Source organism: Capsaspora owczarzaki (assembly GCF_000151315.2).
Source record: "Capsaspora owczarzaki ATCC 30864 unplaced genomic scaffold supercont2.2, whole genome shotgun sequence".
Classification (NCBI taxonomy): domain Eukaryota; class Filasterea; order Ministeriida; family Capsasporidae; genus Capsaspora; species Capsaspora owczarzaki.
In genome coordinates, this window is record NW_011887293.1 from 1407131 (window position 1) to 1432833 (window position 25703).

General features: G+C 54.4%; 8 protein-coding genes across 8 annotated transcripts; 5 read left to right on the top strand and 3 right to left on the bottom strand.

The window, feature by feature from the left end:
* Window positions 1–220: 220 nt before the first annotated feature.
* Window positions 221–1952, bottom strand: CAOG_01622 (hypothetical protein). Its single transcript, XM_004364433.2, has 5 exons — window positions 1739–1952; window positions 1094–1350; window positions 806–941; window positions 514–669; window positions 221–432 (listed from the first exon to the last, which is right to left on the bottom strand). The coding sequence occupies exons 1-5, from the start codon at window positions 1931–1933 to the stop codon at window positions 235–237; spliced, it is 942 nt and encodes a 313-aa protein (XP_004364490.1). The 5' UTR covers window positions 1934–1952; the 3' UTR covers window positions 221–234.
* Window positions 1953–2034: 82 nt separating this feature from the next.
* Window positions 2035–3911, top strand: CAOG_01623 (LBP/BPI/CETP family protein). Its single transcript, XM_004364434.2, has one exon. The coding sequence runs from the start codon at window positions 2171–2173 to the stop codon at window positions 3767–3769; it is 1599 nt and encodes a 532-aa protein (XP_004364491.1). The 5' UTR covers window positions 2035–2170; the 3' UTR covers window positions 3770–3911.
* Window positions 3888–6499, bottom strand: CAOG_01624 (hypothetical protein; the record flags this gene model as incomplete). Its single annotated transcript, XM_004364435.2, has 4 exons — window positions 3888–4838; window positions 4945–5451; window positions 5584–5884; window positions 5993–6499. 4 exons carry the CDS (start codon window positions 6497–6499, stop codon window positions 4045–4047), a joined length of 2109 nt encoding a protein of 702 aa, XP_004364492.1. The 3' UTR covers window positions 3888–4044.
* A 1716-nt stretch (window positions 6500–8215) lies between these two features.
* On the top strand, window positions 8216–11396 carry CAOG_01625 (hypothetical protein; the record flags this gene model as incomplete). The annotated part of the gene is made up of 2 exons (XM_004364436.1): window positions 8216–11155; window positions 11280–11396. The coding sequence occupies 2 exons, from the start codon at window positions 8216–8218 to the stop codon at window positions 11394–11396; spliced, it is 3057 nt and encodes a 1018-aa protein (XP_004364493.1).
* A 59-nt stretch (window positions 11397–11455) lies between these two features.
* Window positions 11456–14825, top strand: CAOG_01626 (hypothetical protein). The gene is made up of 4 exons (XM_004364437.2): window positions 11456–12780; window positions 12889–13003; window positions 13146–13273; window positions 13385–14825. Exons 1-4 carry the CDS (start codon window positions 11536–11538, stop codon window positions 14621–14623), a joined length of 2727 nt encoding a protein of 908 aa, XP_004364494.1. The 5' UTR covers window positions 11456–11535; the 3' UTR covers window positions 14624–14825.
* Window positions 14826–15316: 491 nt separating this feature from the next.
* CAOG_08531 (hypothetical protein) lies at window positions 15317–20342 on the top strand. Its single transcript, XM_011271810.1, has 6 exons — window positions 15317–16118; window positions 16213–16658; window positions 16750–16895; window positions 17028–17965; window positions 18117–19893; window positions 20029–20342. Exons 1-6 carry the CDS (start codon window positions 15479–15481, stop codon window positions 20165–20167), a joined length of 4086 nt encoding a protein of 1361 aa, XP_011270112.1. The 5' UTR covers window positions 15317–15478; the 3' UTR covers window positions 20168–20342.
* Window positions 20343–20440: 98 nt separating this feature from the next.
* CAOG_01629 (hypothetical protein) lies at window positions 20441–22837 on the top strand. Its single transcript, XM_004364440.2, has 4 exons — window positions 20441–20898; window positions 21142–21289; window positions 21463–21550; window positions 21661–22837. Exons 1-4 carry the CDS (start codon window positions 20470–20472, stop codon window positions 22553–22555), a joined length of 1560 nt encoding a protein of 519 aa, XP_004364497.1. The 5' UTR covers window positions 20441–20469; the 3' UTR covers window positions 22556–22837.
* On the bottom strand, window positions 22747–25685 carry CAOG_01630 (hypothetical protein). The gene is made up of 3 exons (XM_004364441.2): window positions 25473–25685; window positions 23463–25316; window positions 22747–23359 (listed from the first exon to the last, which is right to left on the bottom strand). Exons 1-3 carry the CDS (start codon window positions 25659–25661, stop codon window positions 22913–22915), a joined length of 2490 nt encoding a protein of 829 aa, XP_004364498.1. The 5' UTR covers window positions 25662–25685; the 3' UTR covers window positions 22747–22912.
* Between the last annotated feature and the right edge of the window lie 18 nt (window positions 25686–25703).

A 25703-nucleotide genomic window follows, 5' to 3' on the forward strand; every position in this document is an offset into this window, starting at 1 on the left:
AGTAGCGCATGGGAGTCACAGCAATATTGGCAAAGTCGGCAACGATTGCACATAAGGTCCAAAATAACAAGGTAACCAGAGTCATATTGAAGCTGTAAATGAATCAACTTGGTTGACAACAATTTCATGTTAAACGAGTTTGATTACTAATTTTGCTACACACCAATTCCAACAACTACACGCCAGGGCCGTAAAAAAAAAAAAAAAAAAAAAAAAAAAAACGTTGTTTCGTTTTCAAGCCTTGACCTGTGGTGCAAACTGCTCTGCCGCACGGTCGAATGCACGCTCTTTGGCAAGCAAATCGCGGGTGAAAGGGTGTGCGGGGGCTTCGTCCTTGAGTTGGTTGACAAAGCGGTTGATGACCTCTTGAGGCTTGTTTTGGTGGATGGAGACTGTGACAAGGTTGGCAATCGTGTCTGGGTCGCTCGAGTCCTGAGAGGGACAAGGAGGCAAGCAGCAAATGAGCCAACAAAAAAGGGGGTGAACAATTTTTTCAAGTACGCTGAAATGTACCTTGGACAAGGCCTCTTGCAACAAGCTCTCGGCTTCTTCCAAACGGCCCTGGTGCAAATGACACACGGCCTGTCCGTTCAGCAGTGCCACAGTCGGGGAATATTTCTCTGCCATTTCTTGGAAGATAAAGTACGCTTCTTGGTACTTGTCGCCACCCTGTAGCACACATGTGCAAGATCAAAATCGAGGACGTTGCGCGAGCGATGAGCACAGGGCTTTCTTTTCAAGCCAGGACACACCAGCAACAACAGCAACAACAACAACAACGACATCAACAAAAAAACCACCCTACCACTGCCAAGTTGACCCAGGCGTTCGTCAGTTGAGTCAAGGTCGAGTCGTCATCAATCTCTTGCATGCGCTTGAGCTCCTTCTTTGCGCGCTCGACAAGATCGAGGCGGAGATATGCCTGTGCGCAGAGTGCGATGCTGCGACAGACACCAGCCAAGGAACAAGTCAGACAAGAAAAAGCAAAAGCGCGATGAGAGACCACCAAACTGATTGGTTGACAATGTCATTGCATGCTTCTCTTCTTTGCCCATTTGCAAAGATGGTTGCTGTATGCCTGCATCCCTGTTACCTTTCAAGATGCGTCGAGTTGTGGAGGAGCTTGAGGACCTCGTCGTAGCCGCCCTGGTGGAAGATCATGATGGCGGCAATGAAAGCGACGAATGGATTGGCCGCGCTGAGTGCGCCACCAGCGAGTGACCTGACCTGCGTGAGCGCAGCCTCCTGGTCGCGCTCGCTCTTGAGGAAGGTCGCAAGTGCCGCGACGGCGCGGAGTTCGACCGGTGCGTTCGCGTCGCCGAGCTCGCCAATGACCAGGTTGTACTTTTTCTAAAGCAGAAGAAAAGCCCGGAACATGACCAAAGGGGTCGAGTGTTGAGTGAGCGTTTGGATTGAAGTGGAGTGGATTTGATGATGATGATGTGGCCGACTGACTCTCGCTCTCTCAGTGTCTCCCCTCCCCTTCCCCCAATTCCCCCATTGTTTCACCAATCCCGCGTCTTGTTGTATCCAGCAATACATGAGTTTGGTCAAGGTGAGGGCGGGTGACTGGTGCAGTTGAACCTGCGATCTCAGTTCTTCCTCCGTCTCTCTCGTCACTCTCTCGCTTCACTCTGCCCCCAGCTTTGGCTCCTCTGGCTGCCAGTGCGTAGGTCTTCTGTCTTCTGTCCACCCCTCGTTTCGGCTGTTGGGTCTGCTTGACGTCGGTTTTCGTTACCTGTGCAATGTATGCGCGGTAGACGAGCGTCTTTGCCTCGATGGCCCGCGCCAGGTCGAGCTGCGCCTTGCCTGCGAGCTTGACGCCCTCGGTGATGGCTGCAGCGTAGTTGCCCAGATAGAACGCAGTGCGCAGCGGGAAGAGCACGGTGTCGGTCTGCTGCTGCTGCTGCTGCGGCTGCTGCTGGTACGCCATTGAAATTTCGATAAGAAAGAGAGACTGATGATCTTTGGATTTCGATTTCTTTCTTACTGTTTTTGTTTACTATTCCAGATCGGATTTCGCTAGTCTTTCCTTTGTCTTTTTTCCCATCGCTTTTCCTTCTCCTTCCCTCTCTCTCTCTCTCTTCTCTCTCTCTTCCCTCCATTCTTACTCACTTGCTCTCTGACTTTTCTTTGTTTGTCAGCAATCATCATCATCATCATCATCATCATGCGCTCCCCTGCCCCTGCCCCGTCGTTGCGCTCTGCCCGTCTGACCCCCCTCTTCCTCTGCCGCCTGTGCCTCTTCTGTCTCGCTGCGCACCACGCTGCCGCCGTCGTGCCTGGCTTCCGCACGCAAGTCACGCAGTCTGGCCTCGACTACCTCCGCTCGGTCGGTGTGCCGCTGCTCGTCGCCCAGATTGTCGGCATCGACATCCCCGACATTAGCGGCAAGACGAGCGTGGACGTGCTTGGCACCGTCTCGTACGCCCTCTCGAACATCAAGCTGACCCAGTTCGCAGTCCCGTCCACCGCACTCACGCTGGTCCCGGGCGTGGGCATCACGGTCGGCGCATCCAACGCGAACGGGCACATCACCGCCAACTGGAAGTACAGCTGCTGGGCCGCCTCAGACCATGGCAGCGCTGACATTTCCGTTTCGGGCATCGCGGTGACCGTCTCTGCAGCGCTCACTGCAACCAGCGACGGACACCCCGCAGTTTCAATGACGAGCTGCTCGGCGAATGTTGGATCCATGTCCATCGACTTCCACGGCGGCGCGTCGTGGCTGTACAACCTGTTTAGCGACACGATTGCCGGAGACATCAAGTCCTCGCTCAACTCGCAGCTCTGCGACCAGATCAAGTCGGCCATCGACACGTCCGCCAACCAGGCTCTCGCAACGCTGCCCATCGTCGAGCCCATCGACGACTACAGCGAGATCAACTTTGCGCTGATTGAAAACCCGACCTTCACCGCAACCTACCTCGACACGGCGCACAAGGGCGAGTTTTACTACATCAAGCACCCCGTCGAGTGCCCATTCACCCCGGCCGCAACGCCCGCCAACGTCACCAACACCAAGATGCTCTCGGTTTGGCTCACGTCCTTCATTGCCGACTCGGCCGGCTACGCCTACCTCGAGGCCGGCCAGCTCGAGTACACGGTGACCCCCGACCAGGTTCCGGCAAGCTTCCCGCTCCAGCTCAACACGGACTCGTTCCAGTACCTTCTGCCCCCGCTGTACAACATGTGCCCGGGCTGCAACCTGACGCTCACCGTGAATGCCACCACCCCCGCCGAGCTCGACATTTCCGCCGAGACGGGTCTTTCGTTCTTCATCTACGGCGACATGGAGCTGGCGGTGCTGAACGGCAGCCAGTCCATCGATGCCTTCACCCTCAACGCGACAATCCTGTCGTCCGGCATTGTCGGCCTCAAGTCTGTCAACGGCAGCGAAATCATCTGGGGCAACGCCACCTTTGCCAGCGTCGGCATCAGCCTGCTCGAGAGCCAGATTGGCCCCTTCGACGTGTCCGTCCTCCAAAGCGCCGTCAACATTCTCTGCGAGTATGCCCTCATTCCGCTCCTGAACGCCTACATTAACGGCGGCTTTGCCATCCCCACGATCGAGGGCATCACGTTCGTCGACCCCGAAATCATCCTTGGCGACGACTACATCCAGATTGACACCAACATCAACTACGTTCCGACCTCTGAGCGCTCCTGGGTCACGCGTCCTTCGCGCCTTGATGTGCCCGCGCCTGCTTTCTTCGCTCGCCCGGCTCCCGTCGTGGAGAACGTCCCTCAGCGCATCCCCATCGTCTAAAAAGGATGATGTTGATGCTATGAAGCTCTCTTGGGTGTATGAATGAACAAAAAGACAAGGCTGTCAGCTGGGGGGTCTCTTCTGGTTGCTTGTTTTTGTGTCACTTTGTTTGAGAATACACTCACCAATTACTTTACTAATACCGGATCTTTGCGTTAGAGCGCTTTGCTAACCGTAGCAAAAGCTCAAATCGTGTACATTTCGAAATTTGACAACAAAAACCAAAACAACAACAACAATCACAAAACCGAAACAACAACCCAAACCAAAAGCTATTAAGAACGAAGGCGACGAGTAACAGAACGCCATGCCCGGAATAGCTTGCCTGAAAACGAGCGTGAGGAGCCACCGTCCATGAGAGGCGACGGAATGTACATGGCTGGGGTGCGAGCGCGCTCGATGGCCTGCAAAAGTGCCTCGGACACTTTCGAGTCGAGGCGAGTCCTTTGCGCTGCAGCCACAACGTCCTCTGGTAGGTGTGGCATCAGTCGCTCACGCGCAGCTTCTGGCAAGGCCAGCAAGTATTGTGGATGGTGACGAACGAGGATGAGCAGCGCGGAATAGCGCTCGGCTTGCAACGCCATGTCCACCGCAAGCCGGCCATCGACGTCGGCAATGTCGATATCGACACCATGGCGCACGAGTGCGTCCACAAAGTGCAAGCGACCCGAGCCCATAGCGCGTGACAGTGCAGTTCGGCCGATGCAGTCGCCGAGATTGACATCCAGACCAATGTCCGCGGCGTGATCGAGCAAATGCTCGACCAGATGATAGGCATTGGCTTGAACGGCGTCCACAAGAATGGCCGCCTTGCCCACGAATGGAACGTTCCGCTCAATCAGCCAGCGCAGCGTGTCGAGGAGTTGCTCCTCGCGGAACACCATCCGAGGCGTGGTTTGGACCTTGGAATCGACAAGCGCAAGGTCGCTCTCCGCTTCAGGGGACAGATTGCTCGAGTCCTTCATTGCAGCCAGCATGATCTGCAGGTAGGTTGCAAACCCGCCGAGTTCGGGCAAGGAGCCGTGTTTGAGAAGGACTTCCGCCGCGGGCACATTTCCCTTGGCGGCAGCTGGTGTTTTTTCAAAGCACGCAACAAATGAGTATTGATTGGACGAACACAGCCACCTCTCCAAGCACGTCTTTGAATGCACCAGATGGAAATCAAACACACTCACCAACTTCGATGGGCAGCTTGAGAGAATTGGTGCGTCGCGAATTGACGTCGCCGCCGTGCTTGATGAGAGTCTCCAAGGCGTCCAGATTGGAGCCCTCGCACGCAAGATGGAAGGCATGACCCGCATTAGGGTCGGCTCCTGCCGCCAGCAGCAGTCGCGTAATATCCAGTTCGTCCGCAAGTTCGGCAGCGGTGGCACCGTTGCGATTTAGCTGCAGTACATTCAGAGCCAGCACGGAATGGCTATGGTAGCCCGACACAATGGTATTGGGGTCGGCGCCAAGAGCCAGCAGTGCAGCCACGCAGTCGCGCTTTCCTTGAGTGACGGCGCGAATGATGGCTCGTGATGAAGAGTCGCATCGCTTGCTGTTGGGCTCTCCGTTGACATGCGCGCCTGCTGCAGCCAGCAGCTGAATCATTTCAACATTGTTGATTTCGACCGCCGACACGATTGGAGGCATGGCCACAGTTTCATGGCAGTTCGGCGAGACCTTGTGGTGGAGAAAGTCTACAGACAAACAGGCGGCCAAAAACAGCTGGACAGTGAGCCAAAAGGTATCGTCAAAAGCCAAAACGCATTGTGTGCGTGCGTGGGCTTTTGCAAACGAATCAACAAGCCTCTCATCTGGCCATCACTGACATTTCACCATGGGAAAGTTGCGTGCCATGATGGCGCGGGACAGGGCAGAGTGGCGGGATCGCTTGCTTGCCGTGTGGTCGACAAAAAACGGCTGCAGGCGGTGGTAGCGTGCGAGCAATTGCACGGACAGATACTGGCCAGGGAATCGCGTGGCCTTGGCGAGAAGCAGGTCAAAGTACTGCTGCTCGGGTGGCGAATTTGTCGGGAGAATGCTAACATGAGCGCAGAACGAAACGTGCTGCAACCGAGTGAATGCCTCCTTCCAGTTGGTGGGAACGCTCGACACGGCATGCGCGATGCTCTGTCACAAAGCCCAATTGAGTTGGGACGAAGATCAGAATTGGATTGGCAAGTGTGCAAGAAAAAGTGCTGATCGCATCCGCAATATTGTAATAAACTCATCACTCACAGCCATGTACAGGTCCGGCTTCAGACCATTGTTGGCCAGCAACTGTCGCGTTCGGCGAATCCAAATGTCGGGTTGGAAAAAGAACGTTCGGGCCGCCCGGCACGTCCCGGACAGGCGCCACAAATCCGGCAGGCTGAGCATGTCGGTAATGAGCTCGATCAATTCAGCAGGTAGGCTGAACAAGCCCAGGGCTTGGTTGGGATTTCCATGCACGCCAGCGTCGTTTTTCAGAATGAACGGATTGGATGGGTGCATTGGCGGGCGCGCAATCAACTCTGGCACCTTCGGGTTGGAGACAATTGTTGCCGTTGTTGCTCGTGTCGGGCGACTTGGTCCTGCTGTTGTTGCTGCTGCTGCCGCTGCTGTTGCTGCTGTAGAAGCGTGAGCAAGCATTGGAAGCTCTGTCGGTGAAGCGAGGCATGCCATCCACCCTGGAAAGTCGCTGCTCTGCACAAACTTGGCAAACCCGGAAATGTCCGGTCCCATGCAAGTGGCCGCTGCAAGCATTATTTTGGTTTTTTTGGGGGAGGGGTTTGTATGTGTGTTATTGAGAGCTCTGATTCAGAATGAAATGAGGACTGAAGGCAGAAATAAGAATTAAACGCTTCGCTTTGAACGAAAATCCGAAATAATCCCAAAAATCCAAAAGCGGATGAACGCAAGGTTATTTTGGGCGTTTGGCTGACTTTTCAACATTTTTTGGCGTCAAATTCCAGCGTGTGAAGCCGAACGACTTGCCTGGCAACAAAGGGAAGATGTGGTCAAAATATGCGTGAATGGATGGAACGAGGAGCGCTGGATCTGTCGCGCGGTGCCAAGATCGAGCGAATGCCGGTGATGTAGCAAAGCGAAAACGGCTGGGTGCTTGTTTTTGTTGTTTGGCTTTGGGGTTTGATCGGATTGTGTTTCAACTTAAAACATTAAGAGAAGCGATTGCGGTTTATTTATAGCATTCGACAGTGATTGGGGGGGGGTGATTGGAGGAACCGAGAAGTAGCGCATGGACGGCCGTTGCAAATCTCGACCGATTGTGAAATTTTGGACAATTGTGAGCAGCTCGCTTTGCAAGGCTGTCGCAAAGGGGCCAATACTGCTTGAGTTTTGTGATGTACCTGAAGGCTAACTGACTCGGAAGAGTTTGTTGGTTGAAAAATTGCATTGCAATTTGGGACGACTCCTGGTAATACCTTCCAGCCCTCTTCACCAACATTTCTCCCCCTCCTCTCCGCGTCATTTCGATGACGAGTCATTTGCTGTTGTCTGTTACAGCTTGGTTCATGCTGCGCGTCCCACAAGCACCTTCTGGACACGCAGTTGCGTTTGTCCGTTTCATGGAACCCTCGCGAATCACTGGAACCGCAACTCGAACTTGACTTTCGGACGAAGCTTTATGCTTCACACTGAATCACCTCCCCGCCGCGACACACTCGCTATGTCATGTTGTTGGTTTGGCTATTTCAGGTTGCTAGTTGCGACCCACAGGCATTTCTAGACGCGCCTCGGCGCGTCATCCGTTCGCGGAACCAACTTTGAAATTGCTGGAGAACCGAACTAACCACAAACCGACATCGTCGCTTCCCGCCCTTCTCCAATGGATATAAATTTCCCAAGGCCTGTAGTGCACGAGCATACAGGCTCGCTAATGCTATGTCATATGACCAGACATGGCTCTCTGCCAATTTTGTGTCTCCAAGCTCCTTACACCCATGTCCATGCTCCCGCCGTGGTCTTTGAGCATTTTGATGCTTTTCCACTCTCTCCTGCCAATAAACTTCATACAAAAAAAAAAAAAAAAAAAAGAGTCGTTGGCACCAACAGCAAACGGCTGGTTGATGAAATGCAATGGAATGATCAGAGATCGTTCCACGAAGAGACTACAGTACAGTTGATGATAGGACTAATAGTGGGGAAGCAAGATACTTCACTTATACAAAGCAACGAGTGAACACTCTCCAAATACAGATACTTCTAAAATCAGTCCTTCAATAGAAACTTGTTGTTTAAACTATCAGGTTTTTTTTTTTTTTTTTTTTTTCTTTCTTCTCGTTCACTCTCCTCATCTCCTTCTCCTCCTCCTCCTCCTCCTTCTCTCTCTCTCTCACTCACTCACACTTTCTCTCTCTCTCTCTCTCTCTCTCTCTCTCTCTCTCTCTCTCTCTCTCTCTCTCTCTCTCTCTCTCTCTCTCTCTCTCTCGCTCTCTCTCTCTGTCTTCATTGCTCGGCATGTCAAAAGACCCGATCTCGCTCATTCGCGACGCTCTGCCACCACGCCTTGTCCCTAGCGTGAAGTCGGCGCCTGAGTTCATCAAGACTCTATCCAACCGCATTCAAACTGCACGAGTCGCCGATCCCGACTTCTGCTGGAATGCCTCCGCATTCAACACTCTTCTCACCGACGACTACGCAATCGTTTCGCAAGTGGTGCAGCTTGCCCCGTTACTCCCTGTGCTTCTCGACCGCTGCCGGCCGGCCGTCGTTCGAGATTCGGAATGGGCTTTTGCGCTCATCGTCACCCTTACCCGGTGGCTTCCGTCACAACAAACAGCGACCGTGGTCAACAAGGCGGCCGTCTGGTGGGCGACTGCTGCCCGTGACCCTACTGCCTCTGCGGAAGTCCTTGTGATCTCGCTCCAAGCTGCCAGAGAGCTGCTGGCTATGAACCGCTCGCTGCACGCTCACCTACTACACGAACTGCCGACACTGCTCAAGTTGGCCCAAAAGCCGTTCGTCCAAGCAACCGCGCTCGAGCTGCTTGCCGACCTGTGCTATGACTCCCGAGAGGCGCAATTACTCGTCGAATCGCATCAGCACCAACTTCTTCAACCGCTGCAGAACCCAGCCAAGCGTGCTACTGGTGCTCGATACCGTGCGCCTCCGAATGAGCAACAACCCGAAATGTCAACCAAGCCAATGCCAAGATCTCCGCTTCGAAAGAACTATGTCACCGAAAGCGACAAGTCCAAGCTAGACAGCCTCAACTTGACAGCTTCTCTTAGACTGCTTCAGCGACTGGCGTACATCGTTCCGCCCGAAGCTCGCGAGGGCTCAGCCTACGTCTCGGAGCCGGCGGACGAGCTGTATATCGCTGCTCGTAGTTGGGACGGCCGCAGTTCGTTTGCGACCGCAGTGGAACATGTGTCCAGCTTGTATATGCACAAGCGTTCGACGACATACGACGAGGCGACGACAAGCACGCTTGCTGCCCTTGATGAGGCAATCAAGCCCTTGACCCCATCTTCCGTGTCCTCGACCTCGAAGATACAACCGGCCAGTCAAAGCTCGGTCAATTCGTTCGTCGTACAGTCTGCGTTGCGAGCGCTGGCGAACACCTTGTTCGCAAACCCTCCCGCGCAAAAACTGGTGTATGAGCGCAAAGGCCTGGGCGTTGTGCAACAAGTACTCGACTACATTTCTTCGAATGAGCGACTTTTATCGTCCCAGGCGTTGCGCATGCTCGTCGCCTGCGCCGACGTGGTTGGCAATCTGCTGTTCGGTGACCCAACCATGCAGGATTCGACCGCAGCTGCGAAAGCGGTGGCATCGCTTCTGCGGCTGCTTCCATCCCTTCCTTTGAGCGAAGGAGCAGCCGTTATCAAGAACGTGAGCATCGGCACTTACCTAAGCTTCAAAACTCGCGCTTTGACTCTTGGCGGATCTGTGCTTTCCACCATTCGAGACTGGCTGCAGAGCAACACAAAGAAGAAGCCAAGCGCGTCGACCTCGATCGCAAATCCGACAAGTACAACAGCGGCGACTGCCATTGATGCGGCATCAGCTTTTTCGCTGGTACTTATCTCGACCCTGAGCAATGCTATCAAAAGTGACCAAGTGGCAGAATGGGTGGAGGCTGCGTTCGCGTCGCTCGACGTCTTTGCCGATGCTCGGCCTTTGCATGAGCCAGCGCTGGCAGTATCATCCGCTCTGTGCTTGGGCTGCCAAGAGCAGCTCAATCAGACACAACGCCAGCCACTTGAGCCCAAGATCGCGCTGTTGATTCCAGATCGTCCAGGCAGTGCTGCCGACGCGATTCGCTCAGGCACAGCTGCATGTCCGCCGTCTGGTGGTTCAACTTTGGCACCAACCTCTGCATTGTCGTTATCGTCCTCTATCGGCATCGATGTGGCACAAGTTTCCCCACCAAGCTTGGCTCTCTCTGCTACGTCATCGGACCCTTCGTCCTCGTATGCTGCTCTGCCACTCGACCATCGCGAATCCGTAATTCGCCATCTCGTACTCGTTGGGGTACACGAGACGGCGGCACGCGGCTTTGTGTCGCGTCTGCGGAGCACAGTCGAGCGCGAGCCAGTGCAGTACTGGTGCGACCGATTTTTCGAAAAGCGCGAGAGTGCGCTGGCCGAGACATGGTACTACCAACTCCAAAATTTCTCAGCCAACCTTCAAGACATCGACAGCCGCGCTTCGTTTGTGAAGGCCGTCAGCATTGCCTTCGACATTGAGGAAACGTTCGCTCAGCGGCTTCTACCGTTCGTTGAACGAGTGTTTTTCTGGCGTCTCGGTCTGGCGCATTGGCTCAAACTTCTTGCAGCAGCACGCCTTCCAGAACACGCCCGAATGGCCCGTGCTCCGTCACCCTTTCGCCAAACAGCACTCTCTGAGCAGACTAATGAACACGGCTGCAGGTTGATCGACCCTCATACGGTCGGTCCGCTTGGTCAATCAGAAAAAGTACCTGCAGGTCTCTGGGACTATGTGGACGAGGCTGACCTGGAACAATTCGCAAGCGAGCGTCAAGCCCAACTGGCGCCTGCTGAAGGCTCCCGGCTTTGGTTTCACGGCTGCAGTCAACGCTCGTCTTATAGTATCAACACCGTGGGTATCCAGCCCCAATCCTATGGAGCCCACGATTTTGGTCTCGCGCCTGCGTTTTACGTGGGGTCCCGACTCGATCTTGCCATCGAATGGGCTTATAACAGGAGCGACTCCCGTGATGACTATGTCGCTGTCTATGTGTTCACACTACCGCAAGTGCCGTCTGTGGATCTGGAAAGGCACGTCTTTGAGACGCCTGACCAACAATGGGGAGATTTCGTTCTTGCCTCACGCAGTTTGACCGACGCGGAGCTGACCGCACGCTTTGCCAGCCCAGCTGCACAAGAGGAGCTCGCCGGTCAGCACGACGAGATGGATTTTATTCAGGGCCCGGTATGGCGCTCTCAGCGCACGGCAATCGAAAAATTTGAGCAGCTCGCTTGCAAGTCTCGCGGCATGTGCCAACATGTTTCTGGCTGCTTGAGTTTTGTGATGTACTTGAAGGCTAACTGAACAGGCTGTTGGCACCAACCGCAAACGGCGAAACAATGAACCGGCGAAACAACTCAGCGACGGCAACGACGCATCCCTTGAAATTTCCGTTGTTGCTGCTGCTAGCGGTGGTTGTACTTGATGCAATGGAAATTCAATGTGGTACATTCAGTCAATGCATTCATTCAGTCAATTTTGTTTGTGCGTTTGAGCGAAGGCGGCACGCGAGTGAGAGCGAGCTTTATCATCCGAGCTGCACAAATTTGGCCCAACGCTCAAGAATGACGACTCTGACTGAGATGACTATCACTCGTAGCCACCCGAGTCGTCGCCAGCAGAGCGGGAGCAGAGCGGCTCAGAGTCATCGGCAATCACTACGCACCCGCTCGGCCGTGTCGCGCGCAGTCGCCATCGCATGCACTACGTTGATGCTGCTTGCATGTACTACTAGCAGTTGCAGCGGCAGCACCGTCAGTAGTGCCAGTCGCAGTAGCGATGCAGAGTGGCAAGCGATGCTCACTGCGGCTGGACTGCCCGTGGATCTCCCTCGACCAACGCCGCCGCCACCGCCTGGCACTGCGTGTGGCTGCTCAGTCCCATCACAGCCGCAGCAGGAAGATGGCAGCGGTGATGGCCAGCAGTCCTCCGCGTCCTGCGCCGCTGCTGCATCCTCAGGTTTCAGCAATTACAACACGCACCATTACCATGACTGTAATTCCCATTCCCTTGACCAGGACTACCATTGGAGCGAATTTCCTACTGCACTGACATACACTGCGACGGATGACCAAGCGCGAGGCGGATGGCGAGTCGCCCAAGATCAGGATCAGGATCCATCTCAGGATCAATTTCAGGATCAACTGCAAAGTGCCGATTCCTCCAATTCCCGCTCAGACGCGATCGCACTCGCACACGCGTACAAGAAGGGCCAAATCGCAGTCGAAAGGGTGCCGTTCGTGGACGACTCAACCCAAAGGCAATCATCACCCGACAGCAATCCGCCGCGCGCTTCACAGATTGCACGGAAGCCTCGCCCGCACCGATTTGCCCCGCCGAACGACAGGCACAAGGTGCTGCAAAAGCTGTTTGGCGCGCACGGAGCCAAGGTGTTTGCCACCGTTTTTGAACGACAGTTCCTGCACATTCGTCACCATCGCGCCGCAAGCCAGCCAGAACTCGATCTGCGTCGCTTGATCCATCCAGACGACCTTGTTGCCATCACCCGCGTCTACAAGCTCGTAATCAATCACGAGTTTCTTGTCATCAAAAACGAAAAGGCCGTCTACCCCGTGGACAGACCAGCAACTAACACGGCGCTGCTGGTTGCTGTGCACGACGGCGCAACCGTCATCCTTATCTCGGCCCACAACTTCCACGCGCCGTTGATGCGGCTCGTGGCCGACGTGGAGCAAACGTTGGGCGTGTTTTCCGACGTCTCGGCCACATTCACCGGGCCCGTCGATTACTTTTCGCGGCCGCGCTCTCCAATGTTCGATTTGATTCTAGTCCAGACGTTTGGTTCACAGGTAACGAAGAGATCGTTGTGGCGTTTCCCATTCTCGTGCCTTTGGGCTTGTTTGGGCTGTTTCAGCGGGTTGCCTTTTTTTCGACTCATGGCATTGTTCGTGGTGCAGATCTGGCGAGTGTGTGAGCCCATATTCCCGCTCCCTAATGACAAGTACGATGGCAATTTTATGCCGAGCGAAGCTCTCCAGCACTGCGTTGACGCACATCTTCAAGCAGGCGATGGTCAGTGATTGGTTTTTTTTTTGTTGTTTTTGTTGGTTTTGTCGTTGTTGTTGCTTGTTTTTGTTTCTGCTGCTCTGCATGACTTGCTCTTTCGGGACCCATCTCTGCCTTCTCTGACGTTTGTTTGGATTGACTTCTTCAGTGCTTTATATTCCTCGAGGGACGATCATTTCATCAAGAGCGACTGACGAAGCTTCCCTTCACGTTACTATCAGTCTGCATTCTCACGACGCCTTCACATGGCACACGGTGCTGGAAACTTCGCTTCGGGTAAGTTGCTCTTCTGCTGATGCAATGCACTCGTCTGTTCTTTGTTTTCTTTGTGCTGGTCTGACGCGTGCTCTTCTTCCCATGCCCTTCGCATGGCGCTTTCCCCTCTAGGCACTCGTTTCCGCAAACCCGCAATTCGAAGAGCCCATCTACATTCCGCGGTTTGAGTTCCCGCCAATGGACACTTTTGTGCCATTTTTGTCGCGGCCGAAGCTGTCGCAGCACCCTGCTGTCGGCTTGTTGCAGCTGCTCGAAAATTCGGGCTGGTCTCGATCGCAGCAATTTGAACGACCCATGCGGATTGGATCTGGCATGCTGTTGAACTTGTTGCTCAGACTTGTCAGCATCGCGCCGGACGATACGAGTACTCGGCAAACGTTCCCAGCCTGGCTGCTCGTGGACCGCGCCAACCTCGAGCCGACTGCCACCAACCTCAAGGCCATCACGGAGCATATCGAGTTTTTGATCGTCCATCTGCTGGATGTCTTGGAGACGCGCCTCCATTTTGTCCAGTATTACATGACACTGAGCCCTGCCCGACACCGCGTGTTGCAAGAGCGGTCCCGCGCGCGTGGTCCCGAACCGTCAAGAAAGCAGCAAGCGAGTGATGAGTTGCTGAATCAAGCGGTGCGGGATTGGGATGCTGCAGTCTATCGGTCGTTGCTGCAGGAGACCATGTCCGAGGAGGATTTGGAGAACGTCCGTCATATCACGAGCCGGCTTCGAGAGCTGCTCAGACCAGCACTGGCCCAAGACAAGCTGGCCACAATTGTAAACCACGCGATCGAAAACGTGCGACAAGACCAGCTGGCGGGGCTTTTGGCGCAGCCATTCAATTTTACCAGCCTGGCGCGCATTCCTGACCTGACGCTGAATGCACGACTCCAGCGACCGGCGCGTATGCTAGCAGGCACAATCCCCCTCAACTTTGAAGACGGCGAAACAGATCTTCCCGCCACACCGCTGTTTGCGTGCAATCGCGTCCGCGTCAACGTCGACGTGGACGCTGCCCGAATCATTGCGCTCGTACTCAAGGCCCGAGGCCCGTTTTCTGTCGGCAATGTGGCCGTACTTGCGTCCCAGCTGGCTTTCGACCAGGACGACGTGGACGAGTTTTGGACGCAGGAAGGCAAGGAAGGTGGAGGTGACGTTGAAGCCGCACCCGATGCCCAGGCTTCTCTCGAGCTTCTCTCTCTAAAAGAGCGCGAACGCGTAGAGACTCTGGCGTTGACCATTGCCAAAGACCTCGTGTCGAATGGCTGTCTGCAAATCGCACAGACGGAGCTCTACCGCGAGCGGGTTCTCGGATGGGAGCTGCCCAACGAGCTTTCCTCGTTTTTGAAAATGTGAATTGCGGGGGGTTGCGCGTGTGTGTTTCATGTGGCTTTGAGCTTGCTCGGAGTTGGTTGACCACTGAGTTTTTGGTATAGATCTACTTTTTGTTTCCTGTTCTTCATATCTTTCTCTCGCAACCAAGCTGATTCATCCGTTTCTTGTATCTGTCTGTATGTTGGTCATTTTATTGTATTCCCAAATGCACCCAACATTTGAAGTCAGTTCAGTCCTTTTTTGTTGTGGTTTATTCTGCTGTAAGGAAGCAAAGCCAAAACTACAAAAATACAAGAATAAAAGAAAGAATACGCGATGCGAATGCGAGATTTTCGCCTTTTCCCATGGCAATCTCCTCCCTTTTTTTTTTTTCTCGTTCCACACGTCGTTCATCCTCACTCGCGGCCCTCGCTGTCTGTCCTCCTCTCTCTCTCTCCCCCTCCACCATTGCTGGGGTATTTTCACCCTCACTGCTTCCCTGAGTTTCTCTCTCCTTCTCTCTCTCTCATTGCTCACCGTGTTGTGCTCCATTCTTTTTTTTTTTTTTCTTTTTTTACCGCATCCAACTCACCTTCCCCTCCTTTTGTCGCTCTGCCTCCCTCCTCCCCCCTCCCCCTCCCCAAACCCTTCCAGCGCCTAGTCACTAGCATTACACCCGCACTCGTCAAAAAAGTGGGACGCAGCGCTCTGGCAATCCGGGATTTTGTCGTGAACTTGACCGCCGCTTCCTATTTTGGTGCTCGTTCCTCGAAGCATTCAGAGACGCGCTGCTTCCCCCTCTCGCTAACCCTAACCCAACGGTCGCCAGCTTCCCTATCAGAAGGCCCGTTTGGCACCACTCTCAACAAGCACAACTCGGGACAGTGGCGAGCAGTGATGACGATGACGACGTGCAACAACAGGCCTGGTCGCCTACCGATCATCCGAATGCGTCAGTTCCTACCGCTCTTACCATGCATTGTAGCCACCACTCTCCTGGCCATCTCGACGATGCCCGCAGTCTGCGACGCCGCTTGCACGGGCACTACATCGGCTGATTTTTCACACCTGAACACTGCTCTTGTCAGCGGAATCCCCTCCATTTGCATCGATGATACCATCACCTGGTCGGCCAACACGCCGCTGCAAATCCAGTTCTCGACCTCATTCGGGTGCAACGCCGATCAGCGATGCACGTTCGATGCCAATCACCACACTTCGTGGTTTTCATTCCCGGATAACCAAGGAAACACGCCCTTGACGGTGACCTTTGACAGCTTTGCCTTCATCAACCTCGCGTACGCCGCAAACTCGGATGGTGGCATTGTTGTCGATCCCGACACCGCGCCGGCCATCACCCTCATCTTTAGGAATTGCTCCTTTACATCCAACGCGAACACTGCGGTGAGGCTTTCTCGCGCGACGGACACTGTCCAGCTGATTTCCACGTCCATCACGGGCAATCTGTACACCCACAACACTCCAAGCATTTCCGTTGCCAGAGCATCTGTTGTCATGACGGACATGACTTGCGCAGGTACGCCAGCCGCTCGGGCTGTATTGCATGCCGCCCTGTTGATGCTAGGATTGATTTTCTCTCACATTGTGTGTGTGTGTGTCGTTCGTTGCAGACAACTATGCTCCGACGACGATTGGTGTCTGCTTTAGCTCGGACTACTGTGACAATTGCAACAACGCCTTGACTATCACTGGTTCCACTTTTCGGAACAATACCGGGAAGCAGGGTGGCGCCATTGCCAGCGCAGGAACAGGAACTGTGTCCATCTCGCAGTCCACCTTCCTTGCCAACCACGCCACAGACTACGGCGGTGCCATTCAAGCGCAGCTGTGCAACTCCTTTACCCTATCCTACAGCAATTTCACAAGCAACATTGGTGTTACAGGAGCCGGTGCGATCGCCTTGAGCAATCCGGGTCCCGCGGCCTTGGACCATGTGTCGTTTGTTGCAAACATGTGTCTCCGTGCTGGGTGTACAGGCGGCGCTGCCAACCTGGGAACGAACGCTGGCGCTGTTGCGATGATTACGAACTCGTACTTTGAAGCGAATTTAGCATCTGTAAGAAGACTCAGTGTCCACGGCCATTTGCATTCATTGCTATGCACAAAGGGTGTATTGAGTTCCGATCTAACCCTGCTCATTGTGTCAGGGCTATGGCGGTGCGCTTTCTGGTGCAAGCAAAGTGCTGACGATTGCCAACACGCAATTCATCAACAATGGCTACGGAGTCACAAACAATTCCTACACACGAGGGGGCATCATGGATTTCGGCGACTGCTTGAGCATTCGAGTCAAGTAAGGTCGATACGTTTTGTCGCTGCTGCATTTGCCATGCACCGCCTTTCAAGCGAAAAAAACAAAACCAAAACAACAGTTGCTCAATCTCACAATCTTACTGACCTCTATGAAACGCCTGCATTGGTCTAGCAACTCTGTCTTCTCGGGATTTGCACAAGGTGACGGCGGATCCAACGCAATAACACTTTTCACAGCCGAGGGCGCGAACGGCGACGTGGCAGTGACCAATTGCTTGTTCGAACACATGTACTCGGGCCAAAACGGACCGATTTTGGAACTCGCGGGAACGACTGGATCACTGTCCAACACTGTCTTCCAAAACATGGTCGCGCCCGTTGCAGACTATGGCCCGGTCACCATCTTTCCTGCCGACTCTGCACCCCCGTTTCACGCGTTCGTTGTGCGAAACTGCACTTTTGTCGACATGGTGGGGTCTCAGGGTGGGGCGCTGTTTTCTGCGCAGTCGCTCTCGGTTTCCAGCTCGACTTTTCGCAACTGCTCTGCCGTCGAGCACAATCCTGTAGGTGGGGCGATTCGAGTCAGCTTTGAAAACATTGCGAGCCCAACGAAGACAGTCAGCATCAGCTCATGCACGTTCGTCGACTGTGCTTCAACGGGCATTGACGGGAGCGGATACCAGGGAGGCGGTGCCGTTTCGATCGGGAATGCCAAGAGCGTGTCGGTGTCGCAGTCTAGCTTTGTGCGCTGTCTGTCGCTCCGACAACCAGGCGGCGCCATTGCCACCCTGGTCGACCCCGATGTCCGCGCTGTTGCTCAGCTGACAATTTCCAACTCCAACTTTACAGGCTGCATCGGCAGATACGACGGAGGCGCGATTGCGGTCGACACGCAGTACCAAACAACAATTTCTCAGTGTCAGTTTGCCGGCAATCGCGCAATCTCTTCGAGTAACCAGCACGGAGGCGGTGCTATCTTGGTGGCTTTGAATAGCACTCTGGCGGTTGCAAACTCTGTATTCTCGAACAACTCTTCCCCGGATGGCTATGGCGGAGCCATCTACCAAGGCGCCAATACTCACTACGACGGTGCCACGATCACGTTGACGTGTAAGCCGGAAAAAAGAAATGTCGGACTGGTGTTGTTGCGCGAATTCTCGTCGGCTTGCTTGGATCATCCATGTTCATTTTTTCCCTCTGTCGTTGTTATTGTTGCTGCTGCTGCTTGCTTGCTTGCTTTGATCTTTGTGCGTCTGAACAGCCAACCAGTTCCTGCAAAACACTGCAGCGACGGGCGGTGCCGTCGCGGTCGGCTCTCGGGGACCCGCTCAGCTTGCGCTCTTCAAAAACAATGCGTTCACCTCAAACGCTGCGCCAGCGGGTCGAGGCTCGGCAATCTACTTTCTCGAAGATAACGATGGCGAAATGTTCAACATTTTCGTCAACTGCTCCTTTGTCAATCACACTCTAAGCCTCCCTGCGTCGACCGTGGTGCAATTCGAGAATCAGCCCCGATCAGCCTTTGTTGGCTGCACCTTTTCCAACAACACTTCCGCACAGAGTCAGTCGGACATTGGAGTCGAGTCGGACTTGACTTCCAACCGATACTTTATCGGATTGGACAATCAATACTCGTCGGGACTGGGCAGTCTCCGTCAGACCGTGTTCAGCAATCTCGAATCGTCCAGCCAGAACACCATCGTGTATGCGAGCAACACGAGTGATTATTGTGAGCTTTGCCGAACACACCAAGTCCTGTGCCAAGCGGTGAATTGTAACAAGTCCAATCCCCCACCCGGTGACTCGGGCAGCAGCGCTCCGTTTGCAGCCATTGGAGGTGCTATTGGTGGATTGGTTGCCCTCCTTCTCATCCTGTTTGTCGTCCGGCGGTATCGCAAAAAGCGTGCCTCGAAGCCGGAATTCCATTCTGCAACCTCGTCTCGAGCAACACTGGCTCGTCCTGAGAACAACACTGTCATTGCAATGGAGCCCGTTGTGATCAACGGCGACAACAGTTTTGGTGTGACAAGCAGCCTCAAGGACTCGCCTCCCGCTGCTCCAACGCAACAGTACGAAATGATGGGGCCAACGCCTGCCAATGGTGGAACAGACGGCGGCTACGTTGCGCTTCAGCCAACCCCTGATAACGACTACGAAGTGATGGCCTCAGACGCGACGTCCGGCGACTATCTCGAGATGGTGGCGGCGAAGGCGCAGAAGGACAACATGTACGAGTTGCCGGCTCAAATGCTGCGCGAAAATCTCGTCATGCTCGTCCCACGCTCCATCAATCGCGCGAGCGTCGAGTTCAAGCAGGAGATTGGTCGCGGCGCCTTTGGTCAGGTGTTCAAGGCCAGCATTCCGACAATCTTCCACGACCAGCCCAGGCCGGGCGTGCCCACGTCCTTGACGGTTGCCATCAAGACATTGCAGGAAGGCGCAGATGAGCGATCGCGCGAGGACTTTGCTTCCGAGTCGCAGACGCTCCTCCAGTTCCAGCACACCAATATTGTCACCGTGCTGTCCGTCATGACGGAAGCCGAGCCCCACTTGCTCATTCTCGAGTACTTGCCGTTTGGCGATCTGCGCGGCGTGATTGAAAAGGGCGCCAATATGAATCCGTGCTTGCACCTCACGTTGGCAGAAAAGGTCCACGTTCTCGGCCAAATCTCGTCGGGCATGACCTATCTTGCGTCCATTCGCTTTGTCCACCGCGATCTGGCCGCTCGCAACTGCTTGGTCGGTCCGATGCTGACTGTGAAGATTGCCGACTTTGGCCTGTCGCGTGCCCTGTCGGTTGAGCGCGACTACTATCGAGTCGAGACCAAGGGCAAGCTCCCCGTCAAGTGGATGGCGCCCGAGTCGCTCGAATACCGCACATTCAGCACGGCGTCCGATGTGTGGTCCTTTGGTTGTGTCATGTATGAGGTGTTTTCGAACGCGGGCAAGCTGTACGAGGGCATGACTGTGGATGCCATCATTGACTATCTGCGGTCTGGCAAGCGCATGATGCAGCCAGCTGACTGTCCTGATCACTTGTAAACGAAGCCACCCTGTTCTTGGACGTGCTTGCTTTTGACGTGTTTTTTGATTGTGGAGAGGCAACCGACGCTGATCTGTTTTATTTGTGTTTTGTGATGTGTTGTTGTTTGGTTGTTGCTTTTGTACTGCAGGTTTACGCTTGTCACTCGATGCTGGGAGCAAGATGCCAACGCGCGGCCCTCTTTCCCCGAGATTTCCGGTTTCTTTGCGATTGCGCGGAACAAGAAGGATCAGATTCGTGATGTTGGTTTGATTGTTTCAGACGCTTAGGTGTTCTAAAGCGATGGGGGTTTTTCTCCCGAAGTGCGTTTAGGCTCCGTTTGCTTTCTTTTTTATTCTCGTCATTGTATCGGTTTGTTCTTGTGTGGTCTTGTGTTTGTGTGGTCTTTGTTTGTGTGTTGCGTCGTTTTCATCCGTTTTCATACAGTTTCCAATCATTTCCCAATTTCAATTCAACTTTACTTTCTTTCTTTGCTTCTCTCCTCGAATTCTCGCTTTGTTTTTCTTTTTTTCCCTTTTTTTATTATTATTATGTTCGGGTGACTGTCATTCTCCATTTTTTGGTCGCAACAATGCCTGAGATTGAAGAGCTCGAGCAAGACGAGGACTTTGTGCAAGTTGAGCGGGCGGACGCAGCGTCGCCACCACCTGAGACGCCTGCCACCACTGCGACCGACTCGACTGCAACTGTGTCGAGTGACGCTCGTGCTGCATCTACGCAACCGCCTCCGGTGTCCGAGCAGCGTGGCGCTGGGCTGGGCGGTTCGGCGACTGATGACGCTGCTTCTTCTTCTGCGAACTCTTCCTCGACTTCTGCTGCTGCTGCTTCCAAGGCTGGCTCGTCCTCCAAGCCCAGCGACAGCAACAGCAACAACAAGGGAGAACGAGCGTCGGGAATGGCAAAGTCCAAGGCGACCGACGCGAGTGCTGAGCTGGACAGCGGCAACAGCAAGGATGATGACGAGGTCGACATGCTCGGCAGCGGACAGCTCCTCAAGAAGGTAACCACACTGTTCTGCTTTGCGCATTTCGCATTTTGAAATAGTTCGAGAGCGAGCGAGCCTCTGTTCACGAGCAGCGGAAAGTGGCAGGCAGAGCAGGGCGACGAGCACGGGTTGTGTGTGTATGCACTGGGTTTGGCTCAGCGCGCTGACTTTCCCTTCCCCTCCCCACACCCCTCTATGCGTTTGCATTTTTTTTTGGCTTCTGCTTGAATTGTCTGACTATCGTTTGTTATTGAACAGACGCTGCGCGCGGGCAAAATCGATACGAGGCCGCAGAATGGCGACGTGGTCACTGTGGCGTATGCATTGCGACTCGCGGGCTCGACTGAGATTGTCGAGCAGGTCGACTCGGCCACCTTCCGCTTGGGCGAAGGAGACACTTTGCTCGGTATGTTTGTTCATTCGATTGCGGACGCTCTCAAAAGATGAGATGACGTGGGTGGATGGGAAGTGGGCATTTTCGATTTGTGCTGACCTGTCAAACCTTATGCTGCGTCCCTCTCTCTGTCTCTCTCCTTCAATTCCCCCCCCCTCCACCTCACTCTCCGTCTCACAACACAGCCATCGACCTTGCTTGCGCCATGCTTGACATTGGTGAACTCGCACGAATCAAAGCCTTCCCCAAGTTTGCCTACAAGGAGGCTGGAAAGTGAGTCGCCAGCTTGTTCTTGTGTTTGGTGCCAACTCGGATTAGGTTTTTTTTTTCGGTCTGATCTGGCAATTCACCATACTTGTGACACGTACTGTTGTTGCCATCAGGCCCCCTGGCATTCCTCCGAATGCGCATGTCGAGATTGAGCTCGAGCTCAAGAAGGTGGAAATGTCGGACGCAGACGCCCCGCTCACATCGGTCGAGTCGCTGCTCCACGCCCTGAACGGCAAGAAGGCTCGCGGCAACGAGCTGTTTGGCCGAGGAGACTGGGAGGAGGCCATCAACTCGTACTCGCGCGGCCTCAGGCTGATCGAGAAGGGATTGGCGCGTCAGACAGAGATTGAGGAGACGCTCAAAAAGTTGGACGACTCGGAAGATTCGGCGGAAGCGCGCAAGCTGCTCACCTCGCGCGCCGCCACCAACGAAGAGCGGTCAGAGCTCCGTACATTGCATTTGGCCTTCCTAAACAACGTGGCGACCTGCCAAATCAAGCTGGAGCTCTATCACCAAGCGCTCGAGACTGTTGGCACGGCCTTGAAGCTCGACCACATGAACATCAAGGCGCTTCTCCGCAAAGCGCAGGCATTGCGCTACCTGAGCAACTTTGACGAGGCGCTCGCCCCGCTCAATCTTATCATGGAGGCCATCTCCCCAGCCCAGCGACCACCGAGTGATGTTCGCGAGGAGCTGACGTTGGTGAAGCAGCTCAAAAAAGACGCCGACGACAAGGACCGGGTCGTCTATCGCCGCATGATGGAAGCAATGAAGCGACAACACATGCGAGATCCCGTGGCTGCACTCGCTGCCGATGAAGCCGCCGAGCGCGACTGGAAGGCTTGGAGCGACAACAAGTGGCGAAATCCTGACTTTTGGCTGCTCTGGGGCTCCATTGTCTGTGCGATTGTGCTGGCTGTGGTGCTGCGTCAATCAGGCGTTCTCGATGCGCTCATGCCCGGCGATGCAAATCCGACCGTCCCGAGCGGTCAGCATGGCGAACTTTGAAACGCCCCTGTCGACGTTTCGTGTGCGATGTGTGTTGTGGATGATGTGAATTGCGTTTTGAATTGCATGCGGAAAATCTCCTCCTTTTGTTGCGTTGATCGTGGGTGGTTGTTTGTCTGTTGAAAGTACGAAACGTACAGTGTACTGACTCTATTTACGTTTTTTTGGTTTTTGTGGATGAATGGAGTGACTTTTTGAGATCAAAATTGTTCTTCTTCGAACTACAACAAAACGTTGTTTGAAAAAAAAATGCGTAAATTAAATGTATTCCAATGCTCTCAATCATGAAGAAGCAAGTCCACATAAAAACAAGTGTGCAAATCCACAAACACACAAAACAAAAAGACACCGAGGTCCTTACGGGATTGGCACTCCGTAGTCATCACGAGTCTGAATTAACTCGCACACCAACGGAGAAGCAAGGACCATGCGGTAGCGGCAGGTGCTGGGCTCGTCGATGGCCATGGAGACCACCGATGGGTGCCGGACCACCTCTCGAGTTTGGGGGTCGGTCACGTCTCCGCTGGCGCACATGAGATGCAGCTCTGTGTTTCTGGGCTCGCCCGTTTTATCGCAGAGTTCGCCGTTGGAAAAGTAGAGTACGGTGCCTGTGGTAGCAGTTTCGATCGCTGTTTGAGCATCCCGATTCAGCGACTTGAACCAGGCGACATGAGCCTTCGAGTCCCATTTCCCAATCACCATCTCCGGCTTGCGTGTCGAGACACCTCCAGCGCCATATTCGACGTGGAATTGCTTGATGTGCCGGCCGTAGCACAGCTCGAATTGCCACCACCCGCCGGTGGACTGACGGGAGTAAGCAACAAGCAAGCAGGGTGAGTTGAGACCACCAAATTAAAAAAAAAACCAAACCAGAAAAACAAAAAAAAAGTCAAGTACGACGACATACAGCAATGATGCAGGTACTGGAAAGCAAGTTGTGAACATCCGTTGAATCGCCGTCAAAGGGTGTCGATGACAGCCTTCCGTCGGCAAAAATAGCATTGCCTTGATGAGCGACCGGCGCCACGACCGTCTCTGGGGATTGAGGTTGGGTCGAATCCTTGGGTTTGCCGCCAGCGGCGTTCTTGCTGCGCGACTGAGCTTGATTTAGCTGTTGCCTGGCTTGCTGTTGCTGCTGCTGAGCCAGTTTTCTTTGCTGCTGCGAGGCCACAGCTGGATCGAACTCTGAGCGTGATTGCGTTTGCTCGTGCTGTTGTTGTTGTTGTTGCTGCTGTTGTTGCTGCTGTTGTTGCTGTTGTTGCTGCTGTTGCTGCTGTTGCTGATGTTGTTGCTGCTGCTGTTGCTGTTGTTGTGACTGCGGTTGATTCAAAGCCGCCGGCTGATTTGGTGTAGCCGGTTTGGATTGCCCTTGCTCTTGCTTTTGTTTTGATTGCTGCGTTTTCTGCTGGTGCAGAATGGCAAGGAGAGATTGATCGTCCAGTGCAACGCGTGGAATGGAGTTGCTTCCAGCGCGAGAGCGAACGTAGGCGTTTATGTCGAATGTCTTGCGTACCTGCCGGTGCAGATCAAGCTCGGCTTTCAGGAAAGCCACGCGAGCTTTATGGTTAAGAGCTAAGGCGATCTCCAATTCAGATGCCTGGCTGCGCGGGTCGACCCCGCGCTGCTGCTGGCGAGCCACATAGGCAGTGGCTGCAGCTAACTCACTCTCTGCTTGACACAGCTCCCAGCTGGTGGCCATCGCATCTGCAAGTTGAGGAACCGACCCAAAATTGACCAAAGGGTCGCCAAAGAGGTTCTCGTGCATCCTGGCGGGCACGAGCGTTGCGGGAACGCCTGGGTCTGGAATCTCGGAAGGAAAGCATGCAATCGGCTCGACGGGAGAAGCCTCGACCACGTAGTTTGTGTTGACGCAGAGCGTTGGAGTGGCAATGACGACCAAGTAGACACACGTGGCTGTTTCCTCGAGATGGATGATTTCGGCGGTGGTCAGAAGCTTGTTGCAAATGAATCGGATTTCGGCGCGGCGAGGAGCGCCAATCAGCCCGCACGGCGCGCCGCCATCAATGTGAGTCGCGTAATACGGAACGTCCTGGTGAATCCAGCGCATGCGCGGCGGGACGGCGTTGGCGAGGGTCAAGTGCTCTGCCGGAGCTGCGGCCACCAGCGGCGCCTTGTACACGCCCAGCATGTACTCGTTGGGGTCGCCGCCGGGCTTGACTGGAGCGGGCACGGTTTGGCCGCGGTCGAGATGGTACTGGCGCAGGTGCTTCTCGTGGCAGTATTCGTACGTCCAGTACGCCTCGATTCGCAACAAGCACACATTGGATCGCATTCCTTTGAGCAGCGTCGCAGGCGAGAAGCTTGCCGAGAACTTCCGATGTTGTTGGGAGGACGATGATGGATCGTCAGCGCGGCCTTCAGTGGTGCTTGGAGCAGCAGGAGGGATGGCGCAGTGAAAGCGACCTCCTGGCAGAGCGTTGAACGGCAACAGCGGCACGCCAGCAGCCAGAGCACGATCCAGTACTGTCCTTGGCTTGACTGCATTTGCATCGGCATCGGCATCAGCATCAGCATCAGCAGTAGGGCTGCCAGCTTTGCTGGGATTGGCGTTGGGATTGGCCTGACCGATGTCTGCAAGCAGCGGCCGGGGAGTACCATGGCCATTAGGGTTACCATTGCCATTAGCATTGCCAGCAGCACTCTTTGATCCTTGCTTTGTCCCGCTCTTGGTTGGTGGTGCGAGCGACGGCGGAAACCCGAGCTGGACCGAGTAGCGGACCGTGTCATTGAACGCCCTCGCCTACCAGAGGCACAAAACAGAAAGAGCAAGATCAACGACAGTATTGACGAACGCACATCAGAATGATCGAGGCAGAGTGAGTCGAGTGAAGATGAGTTGAGCTTTGTATGGGACGAGCATTAGAACGGCGCTTTTTTTTTTTTTTTTTATACTTACGAGGAGCGCTTTGCCGGGCGCGTGCAGGCGATCGCTGTGGTGAGGATGGCTACTGTCGAGCGATTGCTCGTGATGTTGCTGATGCTGGGCGGCGGAAGGGTCGTCGGGGACTGCTGCAGCCAGAACAGCAGCAATCGCTATTGCAAGCGCAATAATGGCAATGCAGTTGGCTCGCAGCAGCCGCACCATGAAATGCTGTTTTGTGAGGACAGGAGAGGACTGGTTTGAATT